Consider the following 23,218-nt stretch of genomic DNA (forward strand, 5'->3'; position numbering starts at 1 on the left):
TAGACCTGTATGAGATGGGTATAGAATTGTACTGTGGATAGTATACATATATGGCACTATAACCGACACCCCTTCTAATGGTAATTTGTATTTTCCGCATGCGAGAACAGGAAAATGGCTTTTGCCATTAACCACATGTTACACAGAATAGATATAGAGAGAGAGCGAGACATGAGAGAGAGAAAGAAAGAGAGAGAGAGAAAGAAAGAGAGAGAAAGAAAGAGAAAAAGAGAGAGAGAAAGAAAGAGAAAGAGAAGAGAAAGAAAGAGAAAAAGAGAGAGAAAGAAAGAGAAAAAGAGAGAGAGAGAGAGAGAAAGAGGAAGTAAGAAAGAAAGAGAGAAAGAGAGAGAGAAAGAAAGAGAGAGAGAGAAAGAAAGAGAGAGAGAGAAAGAAAGAGAGAGAGAGAAAGAGAGAGAAAGAAAGAAAGAGAGAGAGAGAGAAAGAGAGAAAGAAAGAAAGAGAGAGAAAGAAAGAGAAAGAGAGAAAGAAAGAGAAAAAGAGAGAGAAAGAGAGAGAAAGAGAGAGAAAGAGAGAGAAAGAGAGAAAGAAAGAGAAAGAAACAGAGCGAGAAAGAGAGAGAAAGAAAAAGAGCAAGAGAGAGAGAAGGAGAAAGAGAGAGAGCGAGCGAGGAAGAGAGAGAGAGAGAGAAAGAGAGAGAGCGAGCGAGGAAGAGAGAGAGAGAAAGAGAGAGATCCACGGTCTGTGCTATGTTATGTCCGGAGACATACGTCTCTATACTGTATATGTCATTGTTTGGCAAGGCTCCATGTCTGCCTGGGAATTTGCTTTCATTTGGAGAACATTTCCACTCCTGATGTCTACAGAACATCCACCCATACTCCCGGTTTCTAGAATATGTTCCACTTGTTTTGCCATAAACGGTCGGTGACATGCACGGGTTTACCAAGACAATAGGCCAAGTGTTGTAACAACATAAAAACCGTTAGTACATAGCACTCACTATGCAACATGGATAAAAAATAGACGCATCCGTATCTGATCAGATCTGAAACTTTTTGACTGGAAATCTGTGATTTGGGTTATTAATGGCCGACACCTCCGAAACGCCATAGAGAACATACCGCTCTGTACAATAGGAAACTGGGTTTCCATAAAACATGACACAGTCTCATACATGACACTATTCAACTTCTCAAGTCTAGTGTCATTCAAGAGCCGGTGTCATACGAGACCCCAGGATGTCTCACAGCAAACGGATTTATTGTGTGTGCGGAGACGCGGACATTCATTCACTTACTATATGTAAAAGCCTTTAAAAACGAGGCAAATACTATACTACATATATACTATACACTACACATATACAATTGTACATTTTACATATAGTACTATATTAGACATACTATTATACACACACTATACATTTTACATATTTATTATACTACAGATATACTACACACACTATAAATATACTATACTAGACAAACTATATATCCATTTTACATATACTTCTATACATTATACATATTTTCTAGACTACAGATATACTATACACTATAAATATATTATACTACACATATACTATAACATACTACACTATACATATACTATAACAGATTGTAACCCTTCATGTTGTTCTGAATTTGCTGCGTTTTACCCCAAGTGTCAGAAACCACAGTAAAATGATATTAGAAGTAATCTCCTGAGACATATTCTTCCTACTTCTCGTCACACAGCGGACACAAATCTACATTCAGTTCCAGCATCGAAAAAAACGTCCAGATGTAACATTTTTGAAAAAAATCTCATTGACATATTGCATATTAAAATTGCCTGAATGTGCACAGTCATCGGATTTTAGCCTCAGTCCCTATGACCTAGGACTTTTTCTGCACCTACTCTTGTCTCGTTAGCGGATTAGAACTCAATATTCATTACATGTGTAATGTCTGATGGCTTAGAATTATTTGCTTCTAATTATTATAATTATTTAATTCCCACACATATAATAGCTCTGAGTTCACCCACATCTAACCCTATTGCGTCACTTTATTCTGAATTCCCTAGAACAGTCGTCAGTTATTACAGTTACATTATAGACCAGTAGGCGAATTGTATTTGCGGTTGATCTCCTATAGACGGACACAACACCACGCAGCTGCCCGGAAATAGCCAAGTGGATCTGACAGGAGGCGAAGAGGCATGGAACTTTCCTAGCGCTGCTGCCACTTTGATTTAGCGATTGGCAGGTGTCACAGTTGTCAGCTCTGGACCGATCAGACTAATGTCGATCCTGAGAGAAGCCCTTTAACCATCCCATTTAGAGAACCGCATAACTAGCAATTACCTGGTTAATGTATTCTGCTGATGGTGCCTACAGGACATTGGCAAAGACTCAGGCTCCTCCACAGATCTATAGGGTTGCTACTTCAGAGGGTATTTTTATATAAATCGTTTTTGTTGTTGCGGTTTTAATAAAAACCGGGTTTTTTTTTGCCACAATTATGGCTAAAACGCCCCAAAAAATGACTGACGTAAATATACTGTAAAGAAAGTTATTTGGATAATAACCATAATCATTGAAGAAGTCCTGCTAGAAACATTTCTGGCAGAATTATTATTATTTTTTTTTGGGGGGGTTCTCTGTACCACTCCGCTGGTATCCCACGTTCCGGAGAATGAATTCTAATAAATGGCATATTAAATTCCTTTATTTTTTTTTTAACCAAGGTTCCCCGAACCCATCCTAGATATCCCCTTTAACACATAGTTTTGCTACAGTTTTTGCTATAGGGTAATATATAGTAGTCGCACTGAATGTTTAAATATTCCTCAAAGAGAACCGGTCTGCTTTTCTGACATGTCTGTTTTACATATAACTTGTATTCCTGATGAAATAATTCAGGAGCATCTTTTGGATTGTACTGTCCCTCGGTTATTCCTCCTGGAAATGTATGAATAATTTGACAACTGAGTGCCACCATTTTTCTTGTCAATAGGGCTTGCCAATATTGGTACAGGGATTCTCTTTTTGATTGTTCTTTGAAGTTCTGTGTCATGCTCCGCCCCCCTTAAGCCCTGCACTTGACATAACATAGTGTATCATATCAATTCTGCCCAGTGTTAATTTAAAGGTAGGGCAACATTGTATCTTTTTGAGACCTATCAGAAATACATCACATCCATGTCTTGTTTTCAGAGGAATGGATACATAATAACTATCTCAAATGTGTTCTAAATCATTATTGTGATTTAGATTGACTAAAAATACGAATTTTTCAGATCCAAGGGTGAGATATTTTATTGAAATTACAGTATATTCAGCAGACGTGAAATTAACAAAATGTAAGGACTTGCAGAAAGGGGAAATAAAGGGACTTGGGCCATAGGAACAGATGGTCACATTAGATGTGAGATAGAGTCATGACTCATAAAAGGGACATAAAGTATGCGGCCTTCATCGCTAGAATGTTTATTCACTCTGAAAACAAAGCAAAAGAGTCGTACAAGGTCTTGTCTGGACTATTGTCTGCATGTTTATTCCTAGCTTAAAGGGTTTAAAGAGGCTCTGTCACCAGATTTTGCAGCCCCTATCTCCTATTGCAGCAGATCGGCGCTGCAATGTAGATAAGAGTAACGTTTCGTTTTTTTAAAAACGAGCATTTTTGGCCAAGTTATGACCATTTTTATATTTATGTAAATGAGGCTTTCTAAAGTCCAAGTGGGCGTGTTTAAAGTAGAATCTGCTGCAGAATCAACTGTAGCCTCTGGTGCCGATGTGTCCTCGCTCGTCCAACATGATGCAGGACCTGGGGCAGGAAGTGAGTGACGTCACAGCGTGATCTCTCGAGAACACGCTGTGTCTGCACTGCCAGAAGCTGGGCGTTCTGAAGAGAAGTGGATGATACTTTTAAAGGGTTGTTCCATCAGGACAACCCCTGTCCATATGCCTATCATAGCTGGGGTCTCCTTCTTAGGACCCCCGTTCTATGAGCCAGAGCGGACAGCCACCAACAAGCAGTGAATGGCTGCCATATAATACTACATCTTCCCAGCAGCGGCAGATGATTGCAAAAGTTTCTCGGGGGCCGGAACCAAGGTTATCAGTGGCTCGCATATTAAATATCAGTTCACACAGAGTTTTTTTGCACTGAAATCAGCGGCAAAAAAATATCCGAAACCGCCTTCCATTGATTTCAATGGAAGGCGGTGGAGTTTCTTCCCGCAGCAGTTTTTAGCCGTTAACGGTGAAAAAAAAGCAGCACGCTCTTTCTTACTGGGTTCCGCCAACTGAAATGAATGGGAGAAAGAGAAAGCGTTTTTCGCTGGGTATTTTTGCCCATGGCGCTCATTGGCCATAGACGAAAATGAAAGCGAAAAATCTTGGCAAGAATTAGCAGGCAGGTCAAAAATCTGCCTCAAAATCCCTGAAGGCATTTTGAGGCAGATTTTTCTGCCTACAAAAAAACTGTGTGAACAGGGCCTAAGGGGGTTTTCTATGATGAGACAACAACTTGAAATGATTTTGTTGCATTTTATGTATTTATCTCATATAAGAAATTAGTTTTCAAACTAAGAACATCGGGATCTCTGTAATATAGTGATATTATCTAGACGGCTTGCTATAGGGACAGGAGCGTTCCAATAATGAATAGAACGGTCATTTATATCATTTTCAATCCCCTCATCCTTGTATGTGTGTTACTAAAAAATTCGGCAATTTATTCATATTTCCCTTCACTCTATGCAAAAAAAGTCAGTATCCTACGTCCATACACATCTTCTGTAGGTAACGTGTAATATCTGTATTTTTCAGCCTCCATCTGCTCTTCACGAGGGGTGAGCTCCTGCCAGCAATGCCTAGCTGTCAGTCCAGTATGTGCTTGGTGTTCACAAAAGGTAAGGCCCTGCAGATGGTCAGCTCTTGGGGCAAGTATGTATTTAAAAGTGGTTTTGTGGGCACCGAAATTATTATCCGTGTAGTCACTGCAGTATGTGGTACACTCGCTAATATACATTCCGGTCCTCTGTCGCGCTGATTATGACATTTTAATAGATTTTTATAGCGCTGGCGGGGGACCGGATATCTAGTTGCAGTTTTCCTTCATGAGGACACGACTCTTTGTCACGTGACCGGCCCCGCTGTACTCTATGTAATCGATGTACCGCAATATCGACTCTGCTATGAAAAGATTTGATTCTTTTGGATTTTATGTAGCTTTTTTGCATTGAATGTTGTAGTTGTTGCCTGGTTGAGTATGTGCAGCTCTCCCTCCCGTCAGTGGCCTGCAGCTCCGTCCCGCTCTCCTTCAGCCTCCTAATAAGGCAATGTTTCCCTGGGCTCATACTACACGTGGGGCAGCGTCTCCAAGACAGACGGAATAGTGAAAAGCCTGACAGCATGCCAGGACCCCACCCTCTTCTCCTCCAGCACATTTCACATCTGGGAATCCTTTGCTTCTACTTGGAGCTGAAGCTTCTACTAAATACCCTACTGGTTTATATGTTTAAGTCATTCCTCAGATATTCTATGACCGCCGGGGAACCGGCTGGACAGAACAGATTTCCTGTGTCCCCTATTTATCCACCCAAACCTTCAGATGGTTCTACAGATTCTACATCACAATTTTAAATGCCCTTTTAGACCGGGGTTAGCAAGTAGTTGGGGGTCACAACCTCAGGAACCCCTTCTTGAATTGAGGCCATGTCCAGTCCAACTCACAGCACTAATGAATAGCTCCGTAGTTGCCTTTCTTACCACCATGCAATTCGGGGGTCACCACAGCTGTATTTGAGGTCCCATCACACCCGACACTGCCATCATGCTTGAATGTTTGGTATTGGATATCACCACCCAACATATATTTGATGTCTTGGCGCTTGTCCACATGTAACGGTATTGCGGACGGAACATACGCAGCAGAATACAGTAGCAGCAAAGTGTGAATGAGCAAATCTCATCCACGCGCAATATTTCGGTCCTGAAATTGACCTGCGGTGCGTATTTTTCATACCGGAGCATGTCAATTCCTGCTGCGGAAAGTGGACTGAAATGCTGCGTTTTTCAGAGAAGATGTCACCATCTCACAAACTTGAAAAAAACAAGGCAAAATACGCACTATTTTCTGCAGTAAAAAAAAAAACAACACAGTTTATGGTGCGGTTTTTCCGCGGCGGAATGCCTGCTAGTTTTAGCGGAAATGTTACAGAAATTTTCTGCAGCAATTACATTACGTGTGAACAAGCCCTTAGGCCGGGTTCCCACGTAGCGTAAACGCTGCAAAATTTCCGCAAGGAATTATGTGCGGACATTCCGCAGCATTTACAGTAGCAGCAAAGTGGATGAGATTTAGTAAATCTCATGGCCATGCTGCGGGGGAAAAAATACAGCGTAAACGTTAACAACTTTATTTATGATCAACTTAATTGAATTCCGCAGCATGTCAATTTATGTTGCGTTTTTGTTGATTTTCCGTTACAGATTTTTCCCATTGAATTCAATGGGGATGCAAAACCCGCAACAGAAAGCCAAGCGTTGCGACTTTTGCCGCGTAATCGCAACACCGGGAGAAAAAAAAAAATCATACTTACCCAGAACACCCTCCTTCTTGCTGCAGTCCAGCCTCCCGAGATGACGTTACATCCCATGTGACCGCTGCAGCCAATCACAGGCTAAAGCATCACATGGCATGCAACGTCATTCAGGGAGGAAGGAGCGTACGTCAGACGAGGGAGGAAGTATGAACGGCTTTCTTCCGCAGTGGAATTTCCATCCGAAAAATTGCACCACAATGTAGCGTGATTTTTCGTACGGAATGTCCTGCGGGTTACTGGACGGAAACGCTGCATGATTTTTCGAGGGGGTCCTCTGTTTACTATCCTCATCTTTTGACCTTGTACTTGAGGACCTGTCCTGCATTACGGATAGCCCATCGATTTGAATAAGAGATTTGCAATGCTTTATTCGTACTGTGGGGGCGCTGCAGGGGTATTTAACCCTCAGGATTAAACACAAGAGGATCGATGGATGTCCCAGCATGGGGACACTTTATGATCAACTTCTTGTCAAGGGACCCTTCAAATAAGTAGGGATTTTCCAAAGCGGACAAGAACCGCTTTAAATTGACTCCATGTGTTAATGGTTTTACTGCTGCATCTATTTTCCCCAACATGTATAGGATTCATTCATGCCACCAATATACGCTGCGATTATGTGAACACAGATAATTCTTCTCTACATCATAAAATATTGTAAATTATTTATTGCACTTAATCAAAGATGTCAGCAAAACCACAAAGCACAAATACCAATAGTATTCTATGGGCTGGAATTATTACTGCAAACTTCCTTCCACATTAATCTGGAAACCCATGGAAATCTTGTGTCATTTTTAATAAGATTTTCACATGAATCACTTGACTTGCGGTCAAAACAAATAAGTAAGGACTTCGGATTAGGTTGTGATAGCACAGAATGCTACGTCATGTCCAGACCCCATGTGAAACGGTTGTCTTGATGGTGAATTACAACCGTGTTCATGTAGGGACAGTGGGTGAACCTGAAATTGCATCCCGTTTTTGTGTGTTTTGTTTTAAAAATAAAAAAACTAAATAAAAAATATACACAAGCGGTCATGAGTGTAAAAAGTTGAAGTCAATGGGGCAAATATGACCATAAAAGCACCAGGGATCGAGCATGCTGGATCTCAAAGGTCCTAAATATAGAACAATCTTCTGTGAATTGGAATATATAATACCCCAGTGTTTTACATGTAACATCTTGCCAACACATTATATGTAAATAATGACACTAAACACCACAGAAAAATGCCCTGTACAAAGCCTTCCAGTATGGTCTGTATAGACAGTACAGCAGGGTGTGCGTGCTATATGTTTTAGGCAATTTCATCAAAGAAAGGTCATAGATTATTACAAATTCCAGTAAGTGGAGTACAGCTCCTCCCCCAGAGACCAGTCACATTAGGCTACCACTTCCTGTTTCCTGTTGCTCACTTGTCGGTTTTGCCATGTAGACTGGGACAGAGTCGGCAGAGTCATCTGTTTATTCTGTCCCAGTCTACATGGCCAAGCCGACAAGTGAGTTACAGGAAACAGGAAGTGTCAGCCTATTTTTTTATACAGGTAGTCACTTAAAAAAATAAAATAAATCAACCCCAACAAATTTTTTTTTATAAAAACGTTTATAATAAAAAACCTGATTTAAATTAAATGTAATTTTTTGATGATACATTCTCTTTAAAGGGGTTGTACAGGATTACACAAACAGCACCACACTGGTCTATAGGTAGTGTGTGGTATAGTATCTTAGCCCCATTCACTTCAATGGAACTAAGCTGCAATACCAGATACAACCAATGGACATGTGTCGCACTGTTCCTACAAGAAAGCAACCATGATTTTTATTTATTTTTTCTTTAACACTGATCGACCTTTTTAATTGTGGTTTTGTGATGTTTTTTCTACCGTTTTCTTTAATGGGGAAACGAAACTATAATTATAAAAAAAAAAACATTCATTGGGGGATAATAGTGCGGCTCCCAACCTCAACTGAACCACTATGGCCCTGGCTCTCCAAATGAGAGCTTGGCTTGCAGCGTACACTGGCATAACAGGTTATATATAGGTGGTGGTTGGGTAGAGAGATAGTTCTGCATTACAGAATTGGGTTCCTTGCCTGCAAATACTATGATATATATATATATACAGTGATACATAGAACAATATTTGCGTGATTCATTATGAATGCCCCTTTACTAATGAGTCCTTAAAGTGAAAACTATCGGAACGGTGGTTGGGTCTCAAAATCTATGGTCATCGTTGGTCTCCTGACAATCAGAACTACATTCCAATGTTGTCTTTGAGCCCATCCCAACGTTTCTCTCCTTCCTGCCTTCTCACCCATATGGCTGCAGGTTATCTAGTTTACAAGTCAGCACACAGATGGGTGATAGATAGGGATTTCTGAGCCAGAATACGAGAGGGTGGGTATTGGCTGGCTCCAGGGATATACTGCAGTTATGTGTCACTTAGGTAAAACATTAACATACATTGCTTTGACCTTTATTTAATCTACCGCTTCAAGGTCATATTTATATTTATAAATTAAAAGGATTGTAGTTGGCTAGTATGAATCAAGAGGCAGCCAGGGGAAGAGTTATGGACTAGTAGGACGTTAGTTTAGAGGGCGAATTTCGTTAGGTCTTACTTGGCCAACAAAGAAGGAACTTCCTGTCTCATAATACAGACAAGTATAAATACACACGATGATTAACAGGCGTAGACGCATGACTACTGCATGATGTATAAAGTATATACAAACTCGAGGATCACCTACAGCACTGGAGAATGACCAGTAAATATAATTCCTCTTCAGCCAATGTCAAAAAATCTATTCAGCCATTTTTTATATTTTTTGGGGGGTGAGGGGGGGGAGCTGGGTGACAACCGTAGCAGACATTATTACAGCTATTCTACAATTCTAAATGGCAGATCTGCCTTGTTCAAGAGTCTAGGATTTTAAGCAATGGGATAGATCACTGCACAACTAGACAGATTTGATATTAAAGGGTTTATCCAATTTGGTTTTTGTTAGAGACCCCGATGATAAATTGATCACAGAGTATTCTGCTTCGGGAATCACCAGCAATCCGCTGTAATCTGTGGGGAAACCTGACAGCAATTGTTCAATTCCTCTACAGCGCCGCCACAGGCGAACTGAAGCATTACAAAGTTCCAATTGAAATCAGTAGGCTGTTGGTGTAATGACCGGACACGCCATGTCCTCCAGAGTGATAGACACTCTTTGAAGCCACTCTCGACTTTGCTCTGGCTAATAGATGAGGGTCCTAAACAGCGGATCCCCTCTATTAACTCAGAACATTAGTATTGAAAAATGGATAAACCGGACAGCACCTTTAACAATGTGACAGAAGAGGATTTATATTTACTGTTGATTTTTGATTATTTTAAAAAGGGAAATCCTTTCATTGAAAGGGGTGTTTCTGAGATGGTCGGATGCTGGGATTTAGCGGAACAGAGATTTTTTTCTGGCTCATCTTCCCGCAATAATTTCCTGTGCTGCCTAAAGAGCATCGTTCATTTGTGGTTTTCTATCGCTAGTTGTATGGTTTTGGTACGGGTAATAATCTGTTTATGTAAATTAAAACTTCTCTATTGTTAAATACAATGGAAACAAGTCATGCATTGCAACCAAATAAATAACTTAATGTAGTTTTATTCTTGAAAGTTTCATCTTGACCTGTAAAAAGAGCACCCAATGGTGCCATCATCATTCCTAATCAAACTCATATGACTTCTATGTCTACCTCTGTCCCTCAGGAATTTGGAAAAGGGGCCTCCCGCTGTGATACAAAGTCAGCTCTTCAGGAAAATGGTTGTCCCACAGCCTACATTGAAAACCCTGTCAGCGATATCGACTTTTCATTCAACCAGCCACTAAGTGACAAGGGTTCAGGTGGGGAAACTGAGAAGATCACCCAGATGACACCACAGAAGATTGAACTGCATCTACGACCAGGTATATACGTGAAGATGATGCCATTAAAACATTCCTGAAATCTGTACATTTGCTATCATGAGAGACCCATAGTCAAAGAATAATGTTGCTCCAGTCTTTTAGGATTGGGGTATGATGCAACGTGGCCTTCATACAATGGAAGGTGGAGACACATCTCATAGGGGTTTACTGGTTTAGGAAATCCTATTAGGACATTCTGAGCTAGGATTCCCTCTTGTAGTCAAAGCAGAGTAGCTACCAACAATGTATTTCACGCTGTAGGACCTGGCATATCCATGCATTACACGGACATCCTATAGCTTCAATAGGGACATGTAATGCTATATTTGCCCTGCACAGGCGCTGCAGGGAAATTAAACACTTGCTGCCGGATTCCCCCACAGATTACAGCTGAGAGGTCATAGCAGCAGGACATCATGTAATAAATTAATCTAAGGGTTCCCTTCTAACCAAAAGTGATTTTGGCAGCAGACAACCCTTATAATGACCTATCATATGCCCCTATGATATTGCAAGCATGACATCCCGAAGCAGTGGGACAAAAATATTGATGATATTGGCGACATTGCACGGATTATGCCTTAAATAGTGAACAATAGAAGTTCGCAATCCCGGAAAAATGAGACATTAATAGACGTTGTGATGTATATTATTTCTCAGATGATTCGAAGATCTTCACTGTACAAGTGCGGCAGGTGGAGGACTACCCTGTTGACATCTACTACCTTATGGACTTGTCTTACTCTATGAAGGATGACTTGGCGAGTATCCAGACACTAGGCACTAAACTGGCAGAAAGAATGCGTAAAGTGACCAGCAATCTACGTATTGGTTTTGGAGCTTTTGTTGACAAGCCCATGTCACCTTACATGTTCGTCTCTCCCCCAGAAGTTATCGAGAACCCATGCAAAGAGTGAGTAGGTCTCTAGTCCTTTACGGCAAAGAAAACACAGTGTTATAATATGGCCTCATGTTAGAGGAAAGTTGTATCATGGCGTATGTTATGTTCTTAACCTGCTCAATGTAAAAGCTTTGTGCTCTGCATTCAATGTTACAGTATGGTTGCAACAGGAAAGGTTTCTCCACACACTTCTTGAAGGGTGGTCATCAACTTATACAATATCTATAGTTAGGATCTCTTAAAGGAGAACAACAAAGAGCAGAATATAAAATCTTCCTTGCACAAACATGTGAAATATATATCAATGATCAAAGTTACGGGCCTTTTTGCCTACAGCTCCTTAGCTCCGGGGTCCCTATTACAACAGTTCAGCCTTGTCATAAGAACATTTGTGGATCCAAAACCCCCATCCACCTACCAGGACCAATGACATTTAGGATGTGGTTATTGATGTGGATGGCTAGCGCACAGGACAGGAATTGTTATCATGGGGACACAGGCACAGTATAGTTCTGGAATAAGTCATGTAACTTTAATGCCAGTAATGTCCAGACTGTCTCTCCAGCCTTTGGTTGTCAGAGCATGCTGAGAGTTGTAGTTTTGGAAAAGCCACAGGTTAGAGACCAATGATCTGTGCAGTAGAGAAAAAAAAGCTTTTACATTTCTGCAGATAAGAGGAGAAAGAAGGTTTACGAGGCGAAACCTGTCTAAAACATTTATAGGGACATTCCAGAAACGCAGTCTCCCGGTCAGTGTTTAATAAGCATTATTTTCCGCTGGTCCTCTAATATCCAGTCGGTGACATTTATTGCCTGCCCTGAACAGTAACGCCCTACATTTCCGTTTATTTGTGTTCACACATTCTCCAAGCAAATCTCCTTTAGATAATCTCAGATTCTAAAAAGTAGGGAGGTATTGTAAATATTTTAAGACATGCACTGGCCTGCTGCCCATAACTCTCCTAAGACATGAAGGCTGAGCACATAGTGACCGCACAGGGCGTATAACCTAGAAAATTTTGCATTGTTGCTTAGACTTTCATTCCCAGGGATCACTAAGCTGTAAAGGTGATTCCATGTCAATTATTTGTGGAGCGCCGCGCAGACTAAAAATGCAACTTCTGCTTTTAAAAAAAACATCAAAAATATCAATGTCATTATGTCTAACAAGACTAAGGTGCAGATACTCCGTTATCCCACATAGCGAATTCTGAAAATTCTGGCAGTCCCTAAATAGGAGCCGCAGATAACTGCATATGGATCAGACATGCCAGGGAAGGCTGGAGGGGCATCAACAAGCCACTCTGCCTCTGCTCAGGGATTTAGATACAGGGCTAGGGCACAGAACCGAACCCATGACTCAGGTAAAGGAAAGCCTATCTAGACCTCTCGATCAGACCACATTTTACGGCCCCTTCATTGTGCTGATCAGCTGGGGACCCATCAAAATCCCACCGATCACTGGAGGATCCTCTGCTACTCTAGTGGGCTAGCCCAACCCTGGGTAGCCGGGGGCCCTGGTACATATACAACCACTTCATCCCCTGATAGCGATTGCACTCACTCAGTAAATACATACAGCTCCATAATTCAAAAAGTTTTATCACTCACCCAAAACTAAACGCAATTTATTTGGCTTTGGATGTCAAGTTCTGCCAAATAAGGATAAAGTTGTCTAAAACGTGAATACTAATCTAAGCCCCCGCAGCGTGACTCATGATCTCAAGTTTATACGGATTAGCGAACATACGGGCATTTAAAGCAGAACACATCTCATCGCACGCATTTTAAAAAGTTACACAAAATTAGAGGCTCTGTCACCAGATTTTGCAACCCCTATCTCCTATTGCAGCAGATCGGCGCTGCAATGGAGATAAGAGTAACGTTTTTTGTTTTTTTTTTAAAACGAGCATTTTTGGCCAAGTTATGACCAATTTTATATTTATGCAAATGAGGCTTTCTAAAGTACAACTGGGCGTGTTTAAAGTAAAAGTACAACTGGGCGTGTATTATGTGTGTTACATCTGGGCGTTTTTACTTCTTTTACTAGCTGGGCGTTGTGAATGGGAGTGTATGATGCTGACGAATCAGCATCATCCACTTCTCTTTGTTAACACCCAGCTTCTGGCAGGTCACAGACACAGCGTTTTCTCGAGAGATCACGCTGTGACGTCACTCACTTCCTGCCCCAGGTCCTGCATCGTGTCGGACGAGCGAGGACACATCGGCACCAGAGGCTACAGTTGATTCTGCAGTAGCATCGGCGTTTGCAGGTAAGTCGATGTAGCTACTTACCTGCAAACGCTGATGCTGCTGCAGAATCAACTGTAGCCTCTGGTGCCGATGTGTCCTCGCTCGTCCGACACGATGCAGGACCTGGGGCAGGAAGTGAATGACGTCACAGCGTGATCTCTCGAGAACACGCTGTGTCTGTGCACTGCCAGAAGCTGGGTGTTAACGAAGAGAAGTGGATGATGCCGATTCGTCAGCATCATACACTCCCATTCACAACGCCCAAATAGTAAAAGAAGTAAAGATGTACATACACAATACACGCCCAGTTGTACTTTTACTTTAAACACGCCCAGTTGTATTTTAGAAAGCCTCATTTGCATAAATATAAAAATGGTCATAACTTGGCCAAATATGCTCGTTTTTAAAAAAAAACAAAACATTACTCTTATCTACATTGCAGCGCCGATCTGCTGCAATAGGAGATAGGGGTTGCAAAATCTGGTGACAGAGCCTCTTTAACTAAAATTTTGAAACTTGTCCAATCAGAAGACCATACACAGAGACGGTTCACATGAGCTTGTATCTTAGAGGTGCTACATCACATTATTATTGATAGGGATAATAAGTGGTACAGTGCAGTATAGGATGAATGAATGATCGAAAATCTCAATAAAACAAAAATGCCCTAGAGGGGGACTTTCATTTTTTAGGGTCAGGGAGTTTAATTACATCCAGGGCAGCAACTTCTTGCAGATTGAATGATGAAAGGGGTTGTCTCCACCCCTGTTGATATTAGGACATATAGACGTCACAGGGGAGAGTCTCCTGCTCCGGACCCACGCTCTGTAAGCCCTAGCAGAGAGCTCCCGAGAAAGATTGGCTCCCACTTGGCACATCCATGTATTACATGGTAGTTGATTGACTTGCATGCAGATTGTGGGGGGTTTCAGGAGGCAGAACCCAGGCAATCAGATGATCGTAGGGGGTGGGGCTTTCTTCAGGGAAGGGGATATCTTTTTGAGACAACCCCTTTAAGGGGGTTGGATTTTTGTTTGCTTCAAACTTTTTGCACCATTATCCACCAACTAGTCTCAATTACTTTTTAGGTTGTTTAGTGTGGCATTTATACCCCCCAAAAAAAAAAAAATTACAAAAAAAATAAATTACAAGATCCCACATACCTGGTTTTATGGAGCATGGCACCAGAATGAATATCAACTGATCTGTCTGGCCCTTTGTATGACTAGACAGTCCCTCTGATGAATCCTGTAATATCCTATAGTTTAACATTCTGACTGACCACAACCTTCTTTTTATCGCACAGCATTTTCACTACGTGCTTGCCCACTTTTGGTTATAAACACGTCCTGGCCCTCACAGATCAAGTTGAGCGTTTTAACCAGGAGGTAGGAAAGCAACATGTATCCCGGAACCGTGATGCCCCCGAGGGTGGATTTGATGCGGTTATGCAGGCTGCAGTATGCGACGTGAGTATGGATATCTAACAGGGGATATAGGAATGGGGGTTCAGACAATTGTTATAACAACTCCGTTTTAAAATTGATAGGAAAGAATTGGGTGGAGGAACGAATCTTCCCATCTACTGGTTTTTACCACCGATGCCAGGACACACATTGCTTTGGATGGAAGACTTGCTGGCATTGTCCAACCCAATGATGGGCATTGTCATTTAGGAGAAGATAACCATTACACGCTATCTACCACCCTGGTAAGGAAGAAAAGATGGAAAACGCAAAAACACGTTCCAATATCCACAATGTATTGTACTATATTTTTTCTCCCTCCCTTAGGATTACCCATCTATTGGCCTCATGACTGAAAAACTCTCACAGAAAAACATCAATCTTGTTTTTGCGGTCACAAACACTGTCCTCGAACTTTATAGGGTAAGTGCATCATCTATATGATAATACTTGAAGGAGAAAAAGTTGATCTAGAACTTAAACTAAGCATACTTATACTAGATAGTCATAGGAAAGCTGAACTGAAAAACAGGACTATAAAAAAAAAAAAAAAAAGAGAATTGCTTTCTTTCAAAAACAGTGCCACACCCTTCCACAGGTTGTGTGTGGTACTGCAGCTCAGACACATTCACTTCAATGGAACTGGGATGCTCGGCCAACTAGGGTGGTCGAACGGATCTAACATTTATCACTTATTCCATGGTGAATGAAATATCCCTTTAATTCTTTAAGTACTACCACAAATAACTCAAGGTCAGTACAAGCTCTCTTGAAAGCATTTACTCAGCACCGCCTTGGAGACATTCTGCAGAACACATAAGGAAATTAATATCATTTTGAAATCCCCTTTCAGCTGTAGGATAATCTAGTAACACAGCTGTAGGGCTGCCGAAAATGTAACATTTTCCAAAATGGTTTGTCAACAGACTCACCTCTTAAAGATGATTTGTCATCCTTTAATACAATGCATTGTGCTTGACTGAGTTCTGGGAGCGTTAGTTTTCCTACAGTACGCCCGCAGTCTGTTGTAATGACTACAGTTCAATGAATGCGAATCACTAGAGCGAGCTTTATGGCATCTTATTCTGCTAACCAGTACCCTGCTCCGTACTGATGAGAAGCAAGAAGCCCGAAACAGTGTTGCCTCCAAATAGGTCGCTCTTCCTTTGAAAGAGTCTCTGGTTTGGCTGATAGGAGTTAATTTGCATACTTTTTCCCAGGGAGCATTGCCTGTAAAGGTTTCCATAAGCCCGCTGGGTCTCTTCAATGAGAGTCAATCCTTAATCCCAAGGTACAGACAATGAACAAACAGGGGGTGATAGGAAATCTGATCTCAGAGGCTGTAAAATGCAGTCGTGGAATAGATAATGTTAGGATCAATGCAATATACTAAAACTCAATAAGTTTTACAAGTTGTAACAAAGTCTTGCAGAAATCTGTTATCTGTTATCTTATCTTCCTATAAGTATAACTTCACCCTATATGCACTCGTTTGATACTTAAAACTTTATGTGTCCCTTAGAAATACAGTGAATTGATTCCAGGGGCCACAGTAGGCACATTATCTACAGATTCCAGCAACGTTATCCAGCTAATTGTGGATTCCTATGAGGTAAGACTCTGTACCCATCTTCCAAGTTCTCTGAGCATTTCACGAACGTGTGGCTCTCCAGCTGTTGAAAAACTCCAACTTCCAGCAGGGCCTCACATGGCATGCTGGGAGTTGTAGTTTTGCAACAGAGACAGGTTGGAGACTACTGATTCACATTATGGTTCCATTGACAATATTAGCTGGGTGTTGTCCAAACCAGAAAACCTCTTACATTCTATTAAATAATCCACCATTAATACGTAAATATTTTATCTCTATTATTTTGTGAGTATAGAAGATTCGCTCCAAAATAGAACTGGAAGTCCGTGATCTACCAGAGGAACTGTCGCTCTCGTTCAATGCCACCTGTGCCAACAAAGAAGTCACACCAGGCCTGAAATCCTGCTCAGGTCTGAAGATTGGAGACACGGTGAGTTGCAACACATGCCAAGGGACCAGGGGCGTAGCTATAGGGGATGTAGAATTTGCACTCCCTTAGGTACAAGAGCCCAGGTGTGAGTACTAAGGACAACAGTTTTATAAATGGCATATAGTTGGCCAGGGTCTTTTGAAATTCTGCCACTGTAGAGGAAACGTAGTATTACATGGCGGCCATTCAGATAAAGGGTGCTCTCCGCTCTGGCTTATACATGACGTCCATATGCCCTAGTAGGTCATGATGGGATGACCCCTTCTGCCATACCCGGTTTCTGCACGATCATAGGCCCTGTTCACAGAGTTTTTGGTGCCAATTTGCACCATTGATTTTAATGGGAGGCGGCGGCTTTTGCCCGCTCGCGGGGAAAAAAAAACCGGCATGTCCTTTCTTGCCGCAGTTTCCGCCTCTGACTTACCATTGAATCGATGGGAGGCAGAAAAAACCTGCGGTGCTCGTTTCCGATTGTTTTTCGCTGATTTTTGCCCGCGGTCCTTGCATTAGATTCAAAGGCCGCAGGTGGAAAACACCATGAGAACAAAGCGCAGGAATTCGGAGGCAGATTTTTTCTGCCTGCAAAAAAACTCTGTGTGAACAGGGCCTTACATTTCTACATATGTCGCTTATTCTGCGCTCGTCATTGTGTAAAAGTTTCCACATGACTGCAGTAAACGCTCATCTACACATGTTTCTTGTTAACTACATCCTCCTGGTGAGAGGCCGACCACATCTCTGTATAGAAACAAGAGTCTGGTGTCAGATTTGATTCATCTCTCGAGATAACAGGAATCAAATGTTCTGGCTGCAGCTGAAGGATTCTGCGTATTCACGGTCTTAACAGCACATGATGTTCGGACCGGGTCACACTCTGAAGCTGCAATACAGAGCGGCGCCTAATTATTTTTTTCTCTTTTGCCAAAGTCTAGATTGGATCGAACAAGGAGGAAAGCTATAAAACCATTCTGTATACATTGCTTCTCTGTTGGGTCTGACATTATTAATATTCCATTGTGATGGGAGTTCAGTTCAGTAAAACCACAGGGGTTTGGATATTGCAGAGATAATAGGGACCCCAAAATGCGTTTCTATTACAGCGCTGTGAAACCAGCTTTAGGCCAAGGCTCCACTATAATTTGTTTGCATCCACAATTTGGAAAAGCAGCGACGTCAGATTTTTGTGCGATTGCAAAAATTCTGGTAGCTTGAAACAGCATGTATACAGGCAATTTTATGTTATCCCACCCCCCATACCTTAACGCCCTGTGATCTACCCCAAGGTTGGCACTATGGGCAAGGAGGATAGCACTGTGAGGAAGGACTACTACTGAGAGGTTGGCATTATTGGCAGTATGAAGAGGCTGGCCTGTGGCACTAATCTTAGTCTTGCCAGCATTGTTTGTATTGAGAGAGAGTATTTCTAGGAGTCAACAGAAGGAAATAATAATATATACTAATTATTAATTCAGCTTTTTTCTAGATGCATTCCTACATGATTTTCCTGGTAACGTTGGAATGGTAGAAGTGGATCATGTGTTTTTAATATGTTGAATCTTTAAGTCTATTGCAGCGCAAGTACAGAATTTCCTCACTATTGGGGCTTATTCAGACGAACGTTGTGTACGTCCGTGTGACGGCTGTTAAAACAACGGTCGTCACACAGACGCATGTATTTCAATGGGGCCGTTCACACAGCTGCTGTTTCAACCGACCGCGTGAAGGGTCCGTTGAAAAATAGAACATGTCCTATTTTCTTCCGTTTTCACGGATCCCTCCATAGACTCAAGTCTATGGGGATCCATGAAAACGGGACCCGCACGGTGGCATTGCGGCCATGAAAAACGGCCGTTTGTCACGTCCGAGTTTCCCCATGTTCGTCTAAATAAGCCCTTAGGCCTAATTCACACGATCGTGTTCGGTCCGTGATATACGGTCTGCATGTCAGCAGTATTTCCCGGACCGAACACAGTGCAGGGAGCCGGGCTACTAGCTTCATCGTTATGTACGATCCCAGAAGTCACTGCCTCCCCGCGGAACTACTGTCCCATGCTGAAAAGAGGATTACAGTACAGGACAGTTTTCCTGCAGCGATGCAGGGACTCCTGGCATCGTACAGAACTATGATGCTAGTAGCGTTCCTCCCTGCACTGTGTTCGGTCCGGGAAATACTGCCGACATGCAGACCGCATATATCACGGACCAAACATGGTAGTGTGAATTAGGCCTTATATAGTGCCGGCTTATCGTGGGATCCATCTTACTAAGGGGCTATCTTCCATAGAGGGTGGTTCTGTACTGGGGACCCCCTCTATGATGGCTGTATATCCCTTTAAGTATCTTATATGCAATCCAGGGGTGCAGTGTGCAAATTCTCTGTATGGACTCACCTCCTAGCAGATGACAGCTTTTTATTCAGAAACAAGGGACATCATGCTGTTTAGGGTCTGCATGCAAGGTCAAGTCTACATTTATATAGTACGATAGCTATATACTACATGATAATATCACTGTCGCTATGCATGATGCAATTGTGCCTCCACATATAATGCTCCAAGGAGTGGGCACACAATTTACCTATGAACTCCCTAAAGCTTTGCCACTTTTGAACAAACCAAAAAGATGTTGGTACATAGTTTGGCTTCCAACGAAAGTGTCCTAAACTCCTTTGCATGCCTATTTCAGCAAATATATATCTAGTCAATAGAAGGGCACTTGGATGAGAAGTTGGTGATGGATAATTAGTTCTTTGTGATTATAGCTGTTGGCCCCAGTATATGTGTTGATTTGTATGGTACTTATATAAATTTCTGTCCCATAGGTGACTTTTTCCATTGAAGCCAAAGTGCGGGGCTGTCCAGAGGAGAGGGTGAAGACGTTCACCATCAAACCTGTTGGGTTTAAAGACACTCTTACTGTAACCGTGCACTTCCAATGTGACTGCCAATGTCAAGTGAATGATGAACCCGACAGTCAAGACTGTAATATGGGCAATGGCACGCTGAGCTGTGGAATCTGCCAATGTCACACTGGATGGCTGGGACCCCACTGCGAGTGCTCGGAGGAGGAATATGATCCCACCAAACAAGACCGCTGTACCCAAAGCGAGAAGGGCAGCATCTGTTCTCGGAGAGGGGAGTGCGTTTGCGGTCAGTGCGTATGTCACAACAACGACTTCGGAAAAGTGTGGGGGAAATACTGTGAATGTGATGACTTCTCCTGCCTACGGTTCAAGGGCGAGATGTGCTCAGGTATGAAATACAGATTTACGCAAGTTTATTTCACAATTAAGGATGAGTAACCAAAAGATATATGGTTGTGTTCAGATGGCACTGGTTTCTTTGGGTGCTCGAGGTAGGGTCCCAACCCGGGTATAGGTTAAGAATTTGTACTCGGCACACCTTGCTTGTGTTACAAAAATATATTTTTATTTTTATTATGGATGCCAGAGGCTGTATGTGCGACGTCGACGTTTCGGTCAGACAGACCTTCGTCGGGCACTGAGCCGTGCTGGGGACTGGATCGGTACAAAATGATGCGTGTATAGCGCTGCTGTGGTCAGTAACCGGCGGCTTACCGCCAACACAGAGCGGTAAGCCGCCGGTTACTGACCACAGCAGCGCTATACACGCATCATTTTGTACCGATCCAGTCCCCAGCACGGCTCAGTGCCCGACGAAGGTCTGTCTGACCGAAACGTCGACGTCGCACATACAGCCTCTGGCATCCATAATAAAAATAAAAATATATTTTTGTAACACAAGCAAGGTGTGCCGAGTACAAATTCTTAACCAAAAGATATGTTGTGTAGGAGGAAAGAGGCAAGCCCGAGTGTCTACAGTGAACCAAGAAGCTTCAACCTATCAAAGGCTGGCCATAGACATAAGACAGATATTTTCCCTGACCTTCCCATAGCTATACACACTCGGCTCTGGCTATTACACACATAGAGGGACAAGGGAAAATATGCATTCCACCACATGAGTCTCTATCCAATAACTCTATATGGAAGTCCTACTATGAGGCCAAACATGATAAAAAAAAAAAAACCTCTCGCTACCCGAGGCAACCCTAATATTTGACACATTGGAACTATAGATATTTGTCGTCAGGGAGGGTTTAATACAATCTATACCTGTCAATCTTCCGTGTCCCTCATGTTCACATGCCCATTCAGCTCTATGGAGGGAAATGTCTGATCCCTGTATGACCCAGCGGGAGACATCGGGAGATAGTTGGGCTGTCCCCATACACATGAGTTTGTTGGTAGATGCCATCAAAATTTGGTCAGCTTAACCATAATTTTCCCCATCATCGGTGGGATCTTTGCTGGTTTATTGTATTGTTTCCAACTGATAAATTTGTTATTTGGCTAACATTTTTCTTGAGGAAAGAGTTCTTGGAAGAACTTACGGAGTTCCAGCTGGTTGCGAGTCCTTAAGGTGTTGTCCAGTTTATAAAACCTATTTTCATATACCCTATTAGGGAATTCTGATTTGAGAGGGGGGACCTCTGTTCAGGATCCTCATCTCTTGGCTAGATTGGGGAGCAGTTACGAAGAGCATCTCTCTCGCTCTGAAGGACCTGTCCTGCATTACATACACAACCCATTGATTTGAATTGGCACTGTGTAATGCTTAATTACTACTGTGGTGGCGCTGCAGGGAAACTGAACACCTACTGCCAGGTTTAATCACAAATTACAGCTGATCGTTACGGGTCCCAGTAGGGGGACACTTTGTGATCAGCTTATTGTAAAAAGGGACTTTTCTAACAAGTAGGAGAACCCACAATTTGTTGGACTTTGTACCTCTGTATCTTTTAATTTTGGAAGAAGTTTTTCAATAAAAATTATTGCAAAGGTATTATTGAGACAGTATTTTTCCTTCTGTAGGTGATCTATTTTGCAAACTGCACTAAAGGGAACAATCCTTTACACGAAGTGCAAATAAATACAAGATACATTTTGTAGACCAGGCTGTTACAGGAGAGGCGACTTTCAATTTTTATGATCATAGGTCGGAAGTGGTGACGTAGTCACATTGTGTAACTGGGAGCTTTGACTTCTACGAGTCTGTGAATATTAGTAAACATTATGACCACATTTGTCTGGGACATATAATTCGTTCTAATCTTCATCACACAACATAGTGAGTCTACACCTGATTCACCACCTCAACCACCCACATTTCCTCAATCATTGTGGTGTTGGGACGGGTATTTACTGCTGCAGGGTTTGGATAGATGCCGCCTGGTTCACAGCTCACCTTCCGCTAATCTGCAATCGTCAACATAACAGTAGATGACAGATTAACTACTGACCATGGCTAATCCTCTGCTCCTGATATCAGCATACGAGTGACATAGTCAGGAAGCGGATGTGAAGTCGGAGTATTCATGATTAACTAGATGGCGATAGGAGATTCATCAAAGAGAAAATACCTGCACAAAAATCAAAAAGGATTCCTGTCTATGTACATATAATCACATGTCCATATCCAGGAATATATTTTATAGATTTGGAAAGAGCAAGACCGACAAATATATCAATAGGAACAGTTCAAAGGCATTAAAGGGATAACCCTGTGTGTATGCCTATTAGGGTACATGGATGTTATAAGGAGGGTCTTTGCTCTGGACCTTGCCTCTGAGGTGGCATGTAATACTACAACTCCCTTGCAGCAGCTGCTGATCTCTGGGGGTTACAGAAGCCTGACCCCTGATGATCAGCTGATCGCCGGCGTGGCGGTCTTTTAAAAAAAAAAAAAAAAAGCAATTATCTTCATGACAATCTTTAAGGCATATTCTCCTGTCCTACCATTTCTTACATTTCTCTGTTTCTGGGAAGGCTAGATGGCGGTTTATCAGGGTAGGATATCAGCCACTAAATGGGTTCTCACCCAGCTTTGCCAGACTATTGACTGGCAAGTTACATAGTTACATAGTTTGTACGGTTGAAAAAAGACACATGTCCATCAAGTTCAACCAAGGGATGGGAAAGGGGAAGTGGGATAGGAAAGGGGAAGTAAAAAATTTCTACACATAGCAGTTAATATTTT

The 23,218-nt window shown here is 42.1% G+C and overlaps 2 protein-coding genes across 3 annotated transcripts in view; one reads left to right on the forward strand and one right to left on the reverse strand.

Annotated features, from left to right (window-relative positions):
* Positions 1–23,218, reverse strand: part of WNT3 (Wnt family member 3) — a 203,792-nt gene that overhangs the window by 147,824 nt on the left and 32,750 nt on the right. The window lies entirely within an intron of this gene.
* ITGB3 (integrin subunit beta 3) overlaps positions 1–23,218 on the forward strand; it is a 44,147-nt gene that overhangs the window by 955 nt on the left and 19,974 nt on the right. Inside the window, exons 2-10 of the mRNA XM_075846537.1 lie at positions 4,778–4,860; positions 10,321–10,519; positions 11,180–11,432; positions 14,979–15,141; positions 15,222–15,383; positions 15,466–15,561; positions 16,661–16,750; positions 17,025–17,159; positions 19,981–20,410. Of these exons, the coding sequence (XP_075702652.1) occupies positions 4,778–4,860; positions 10,321–10,519; positions 11,180–11,432; positions 14,979–15,141; positions 15,222–15,383; positions 15,466–15,561; positions 16,661–16,750; positions 17,025–17,159; positions 19,981–20,410 (1,611 nt within the window). The remainder of the gene's footprint in view (positions 1–4,777; positions 4,861–10,320; positions 10,520–11,179; positions 11,433–14,978; positions 15,142–15,221; positions 15,384–15,465; positions 15,562–16,660; positions 16,751–17,024; positions 17,160–19,980; positions 20,411–23,218) is intronic.

Source organism: Rhinoderma darwinii, chromosome 13, assembly GCF_050947455.1.
Source record: "Rhinoderma darwinii isolate aRhiDar2 chromosome 13, aRhiDar2.hap1, whole genome shotgun sequence".
Taxonomy (NCBI): Eukaryota; Metazoa; Chordata; class Amphibia; order Anura; family Rhinodermatidae; genus Rhinoderma; species Rhinoderma darwinii.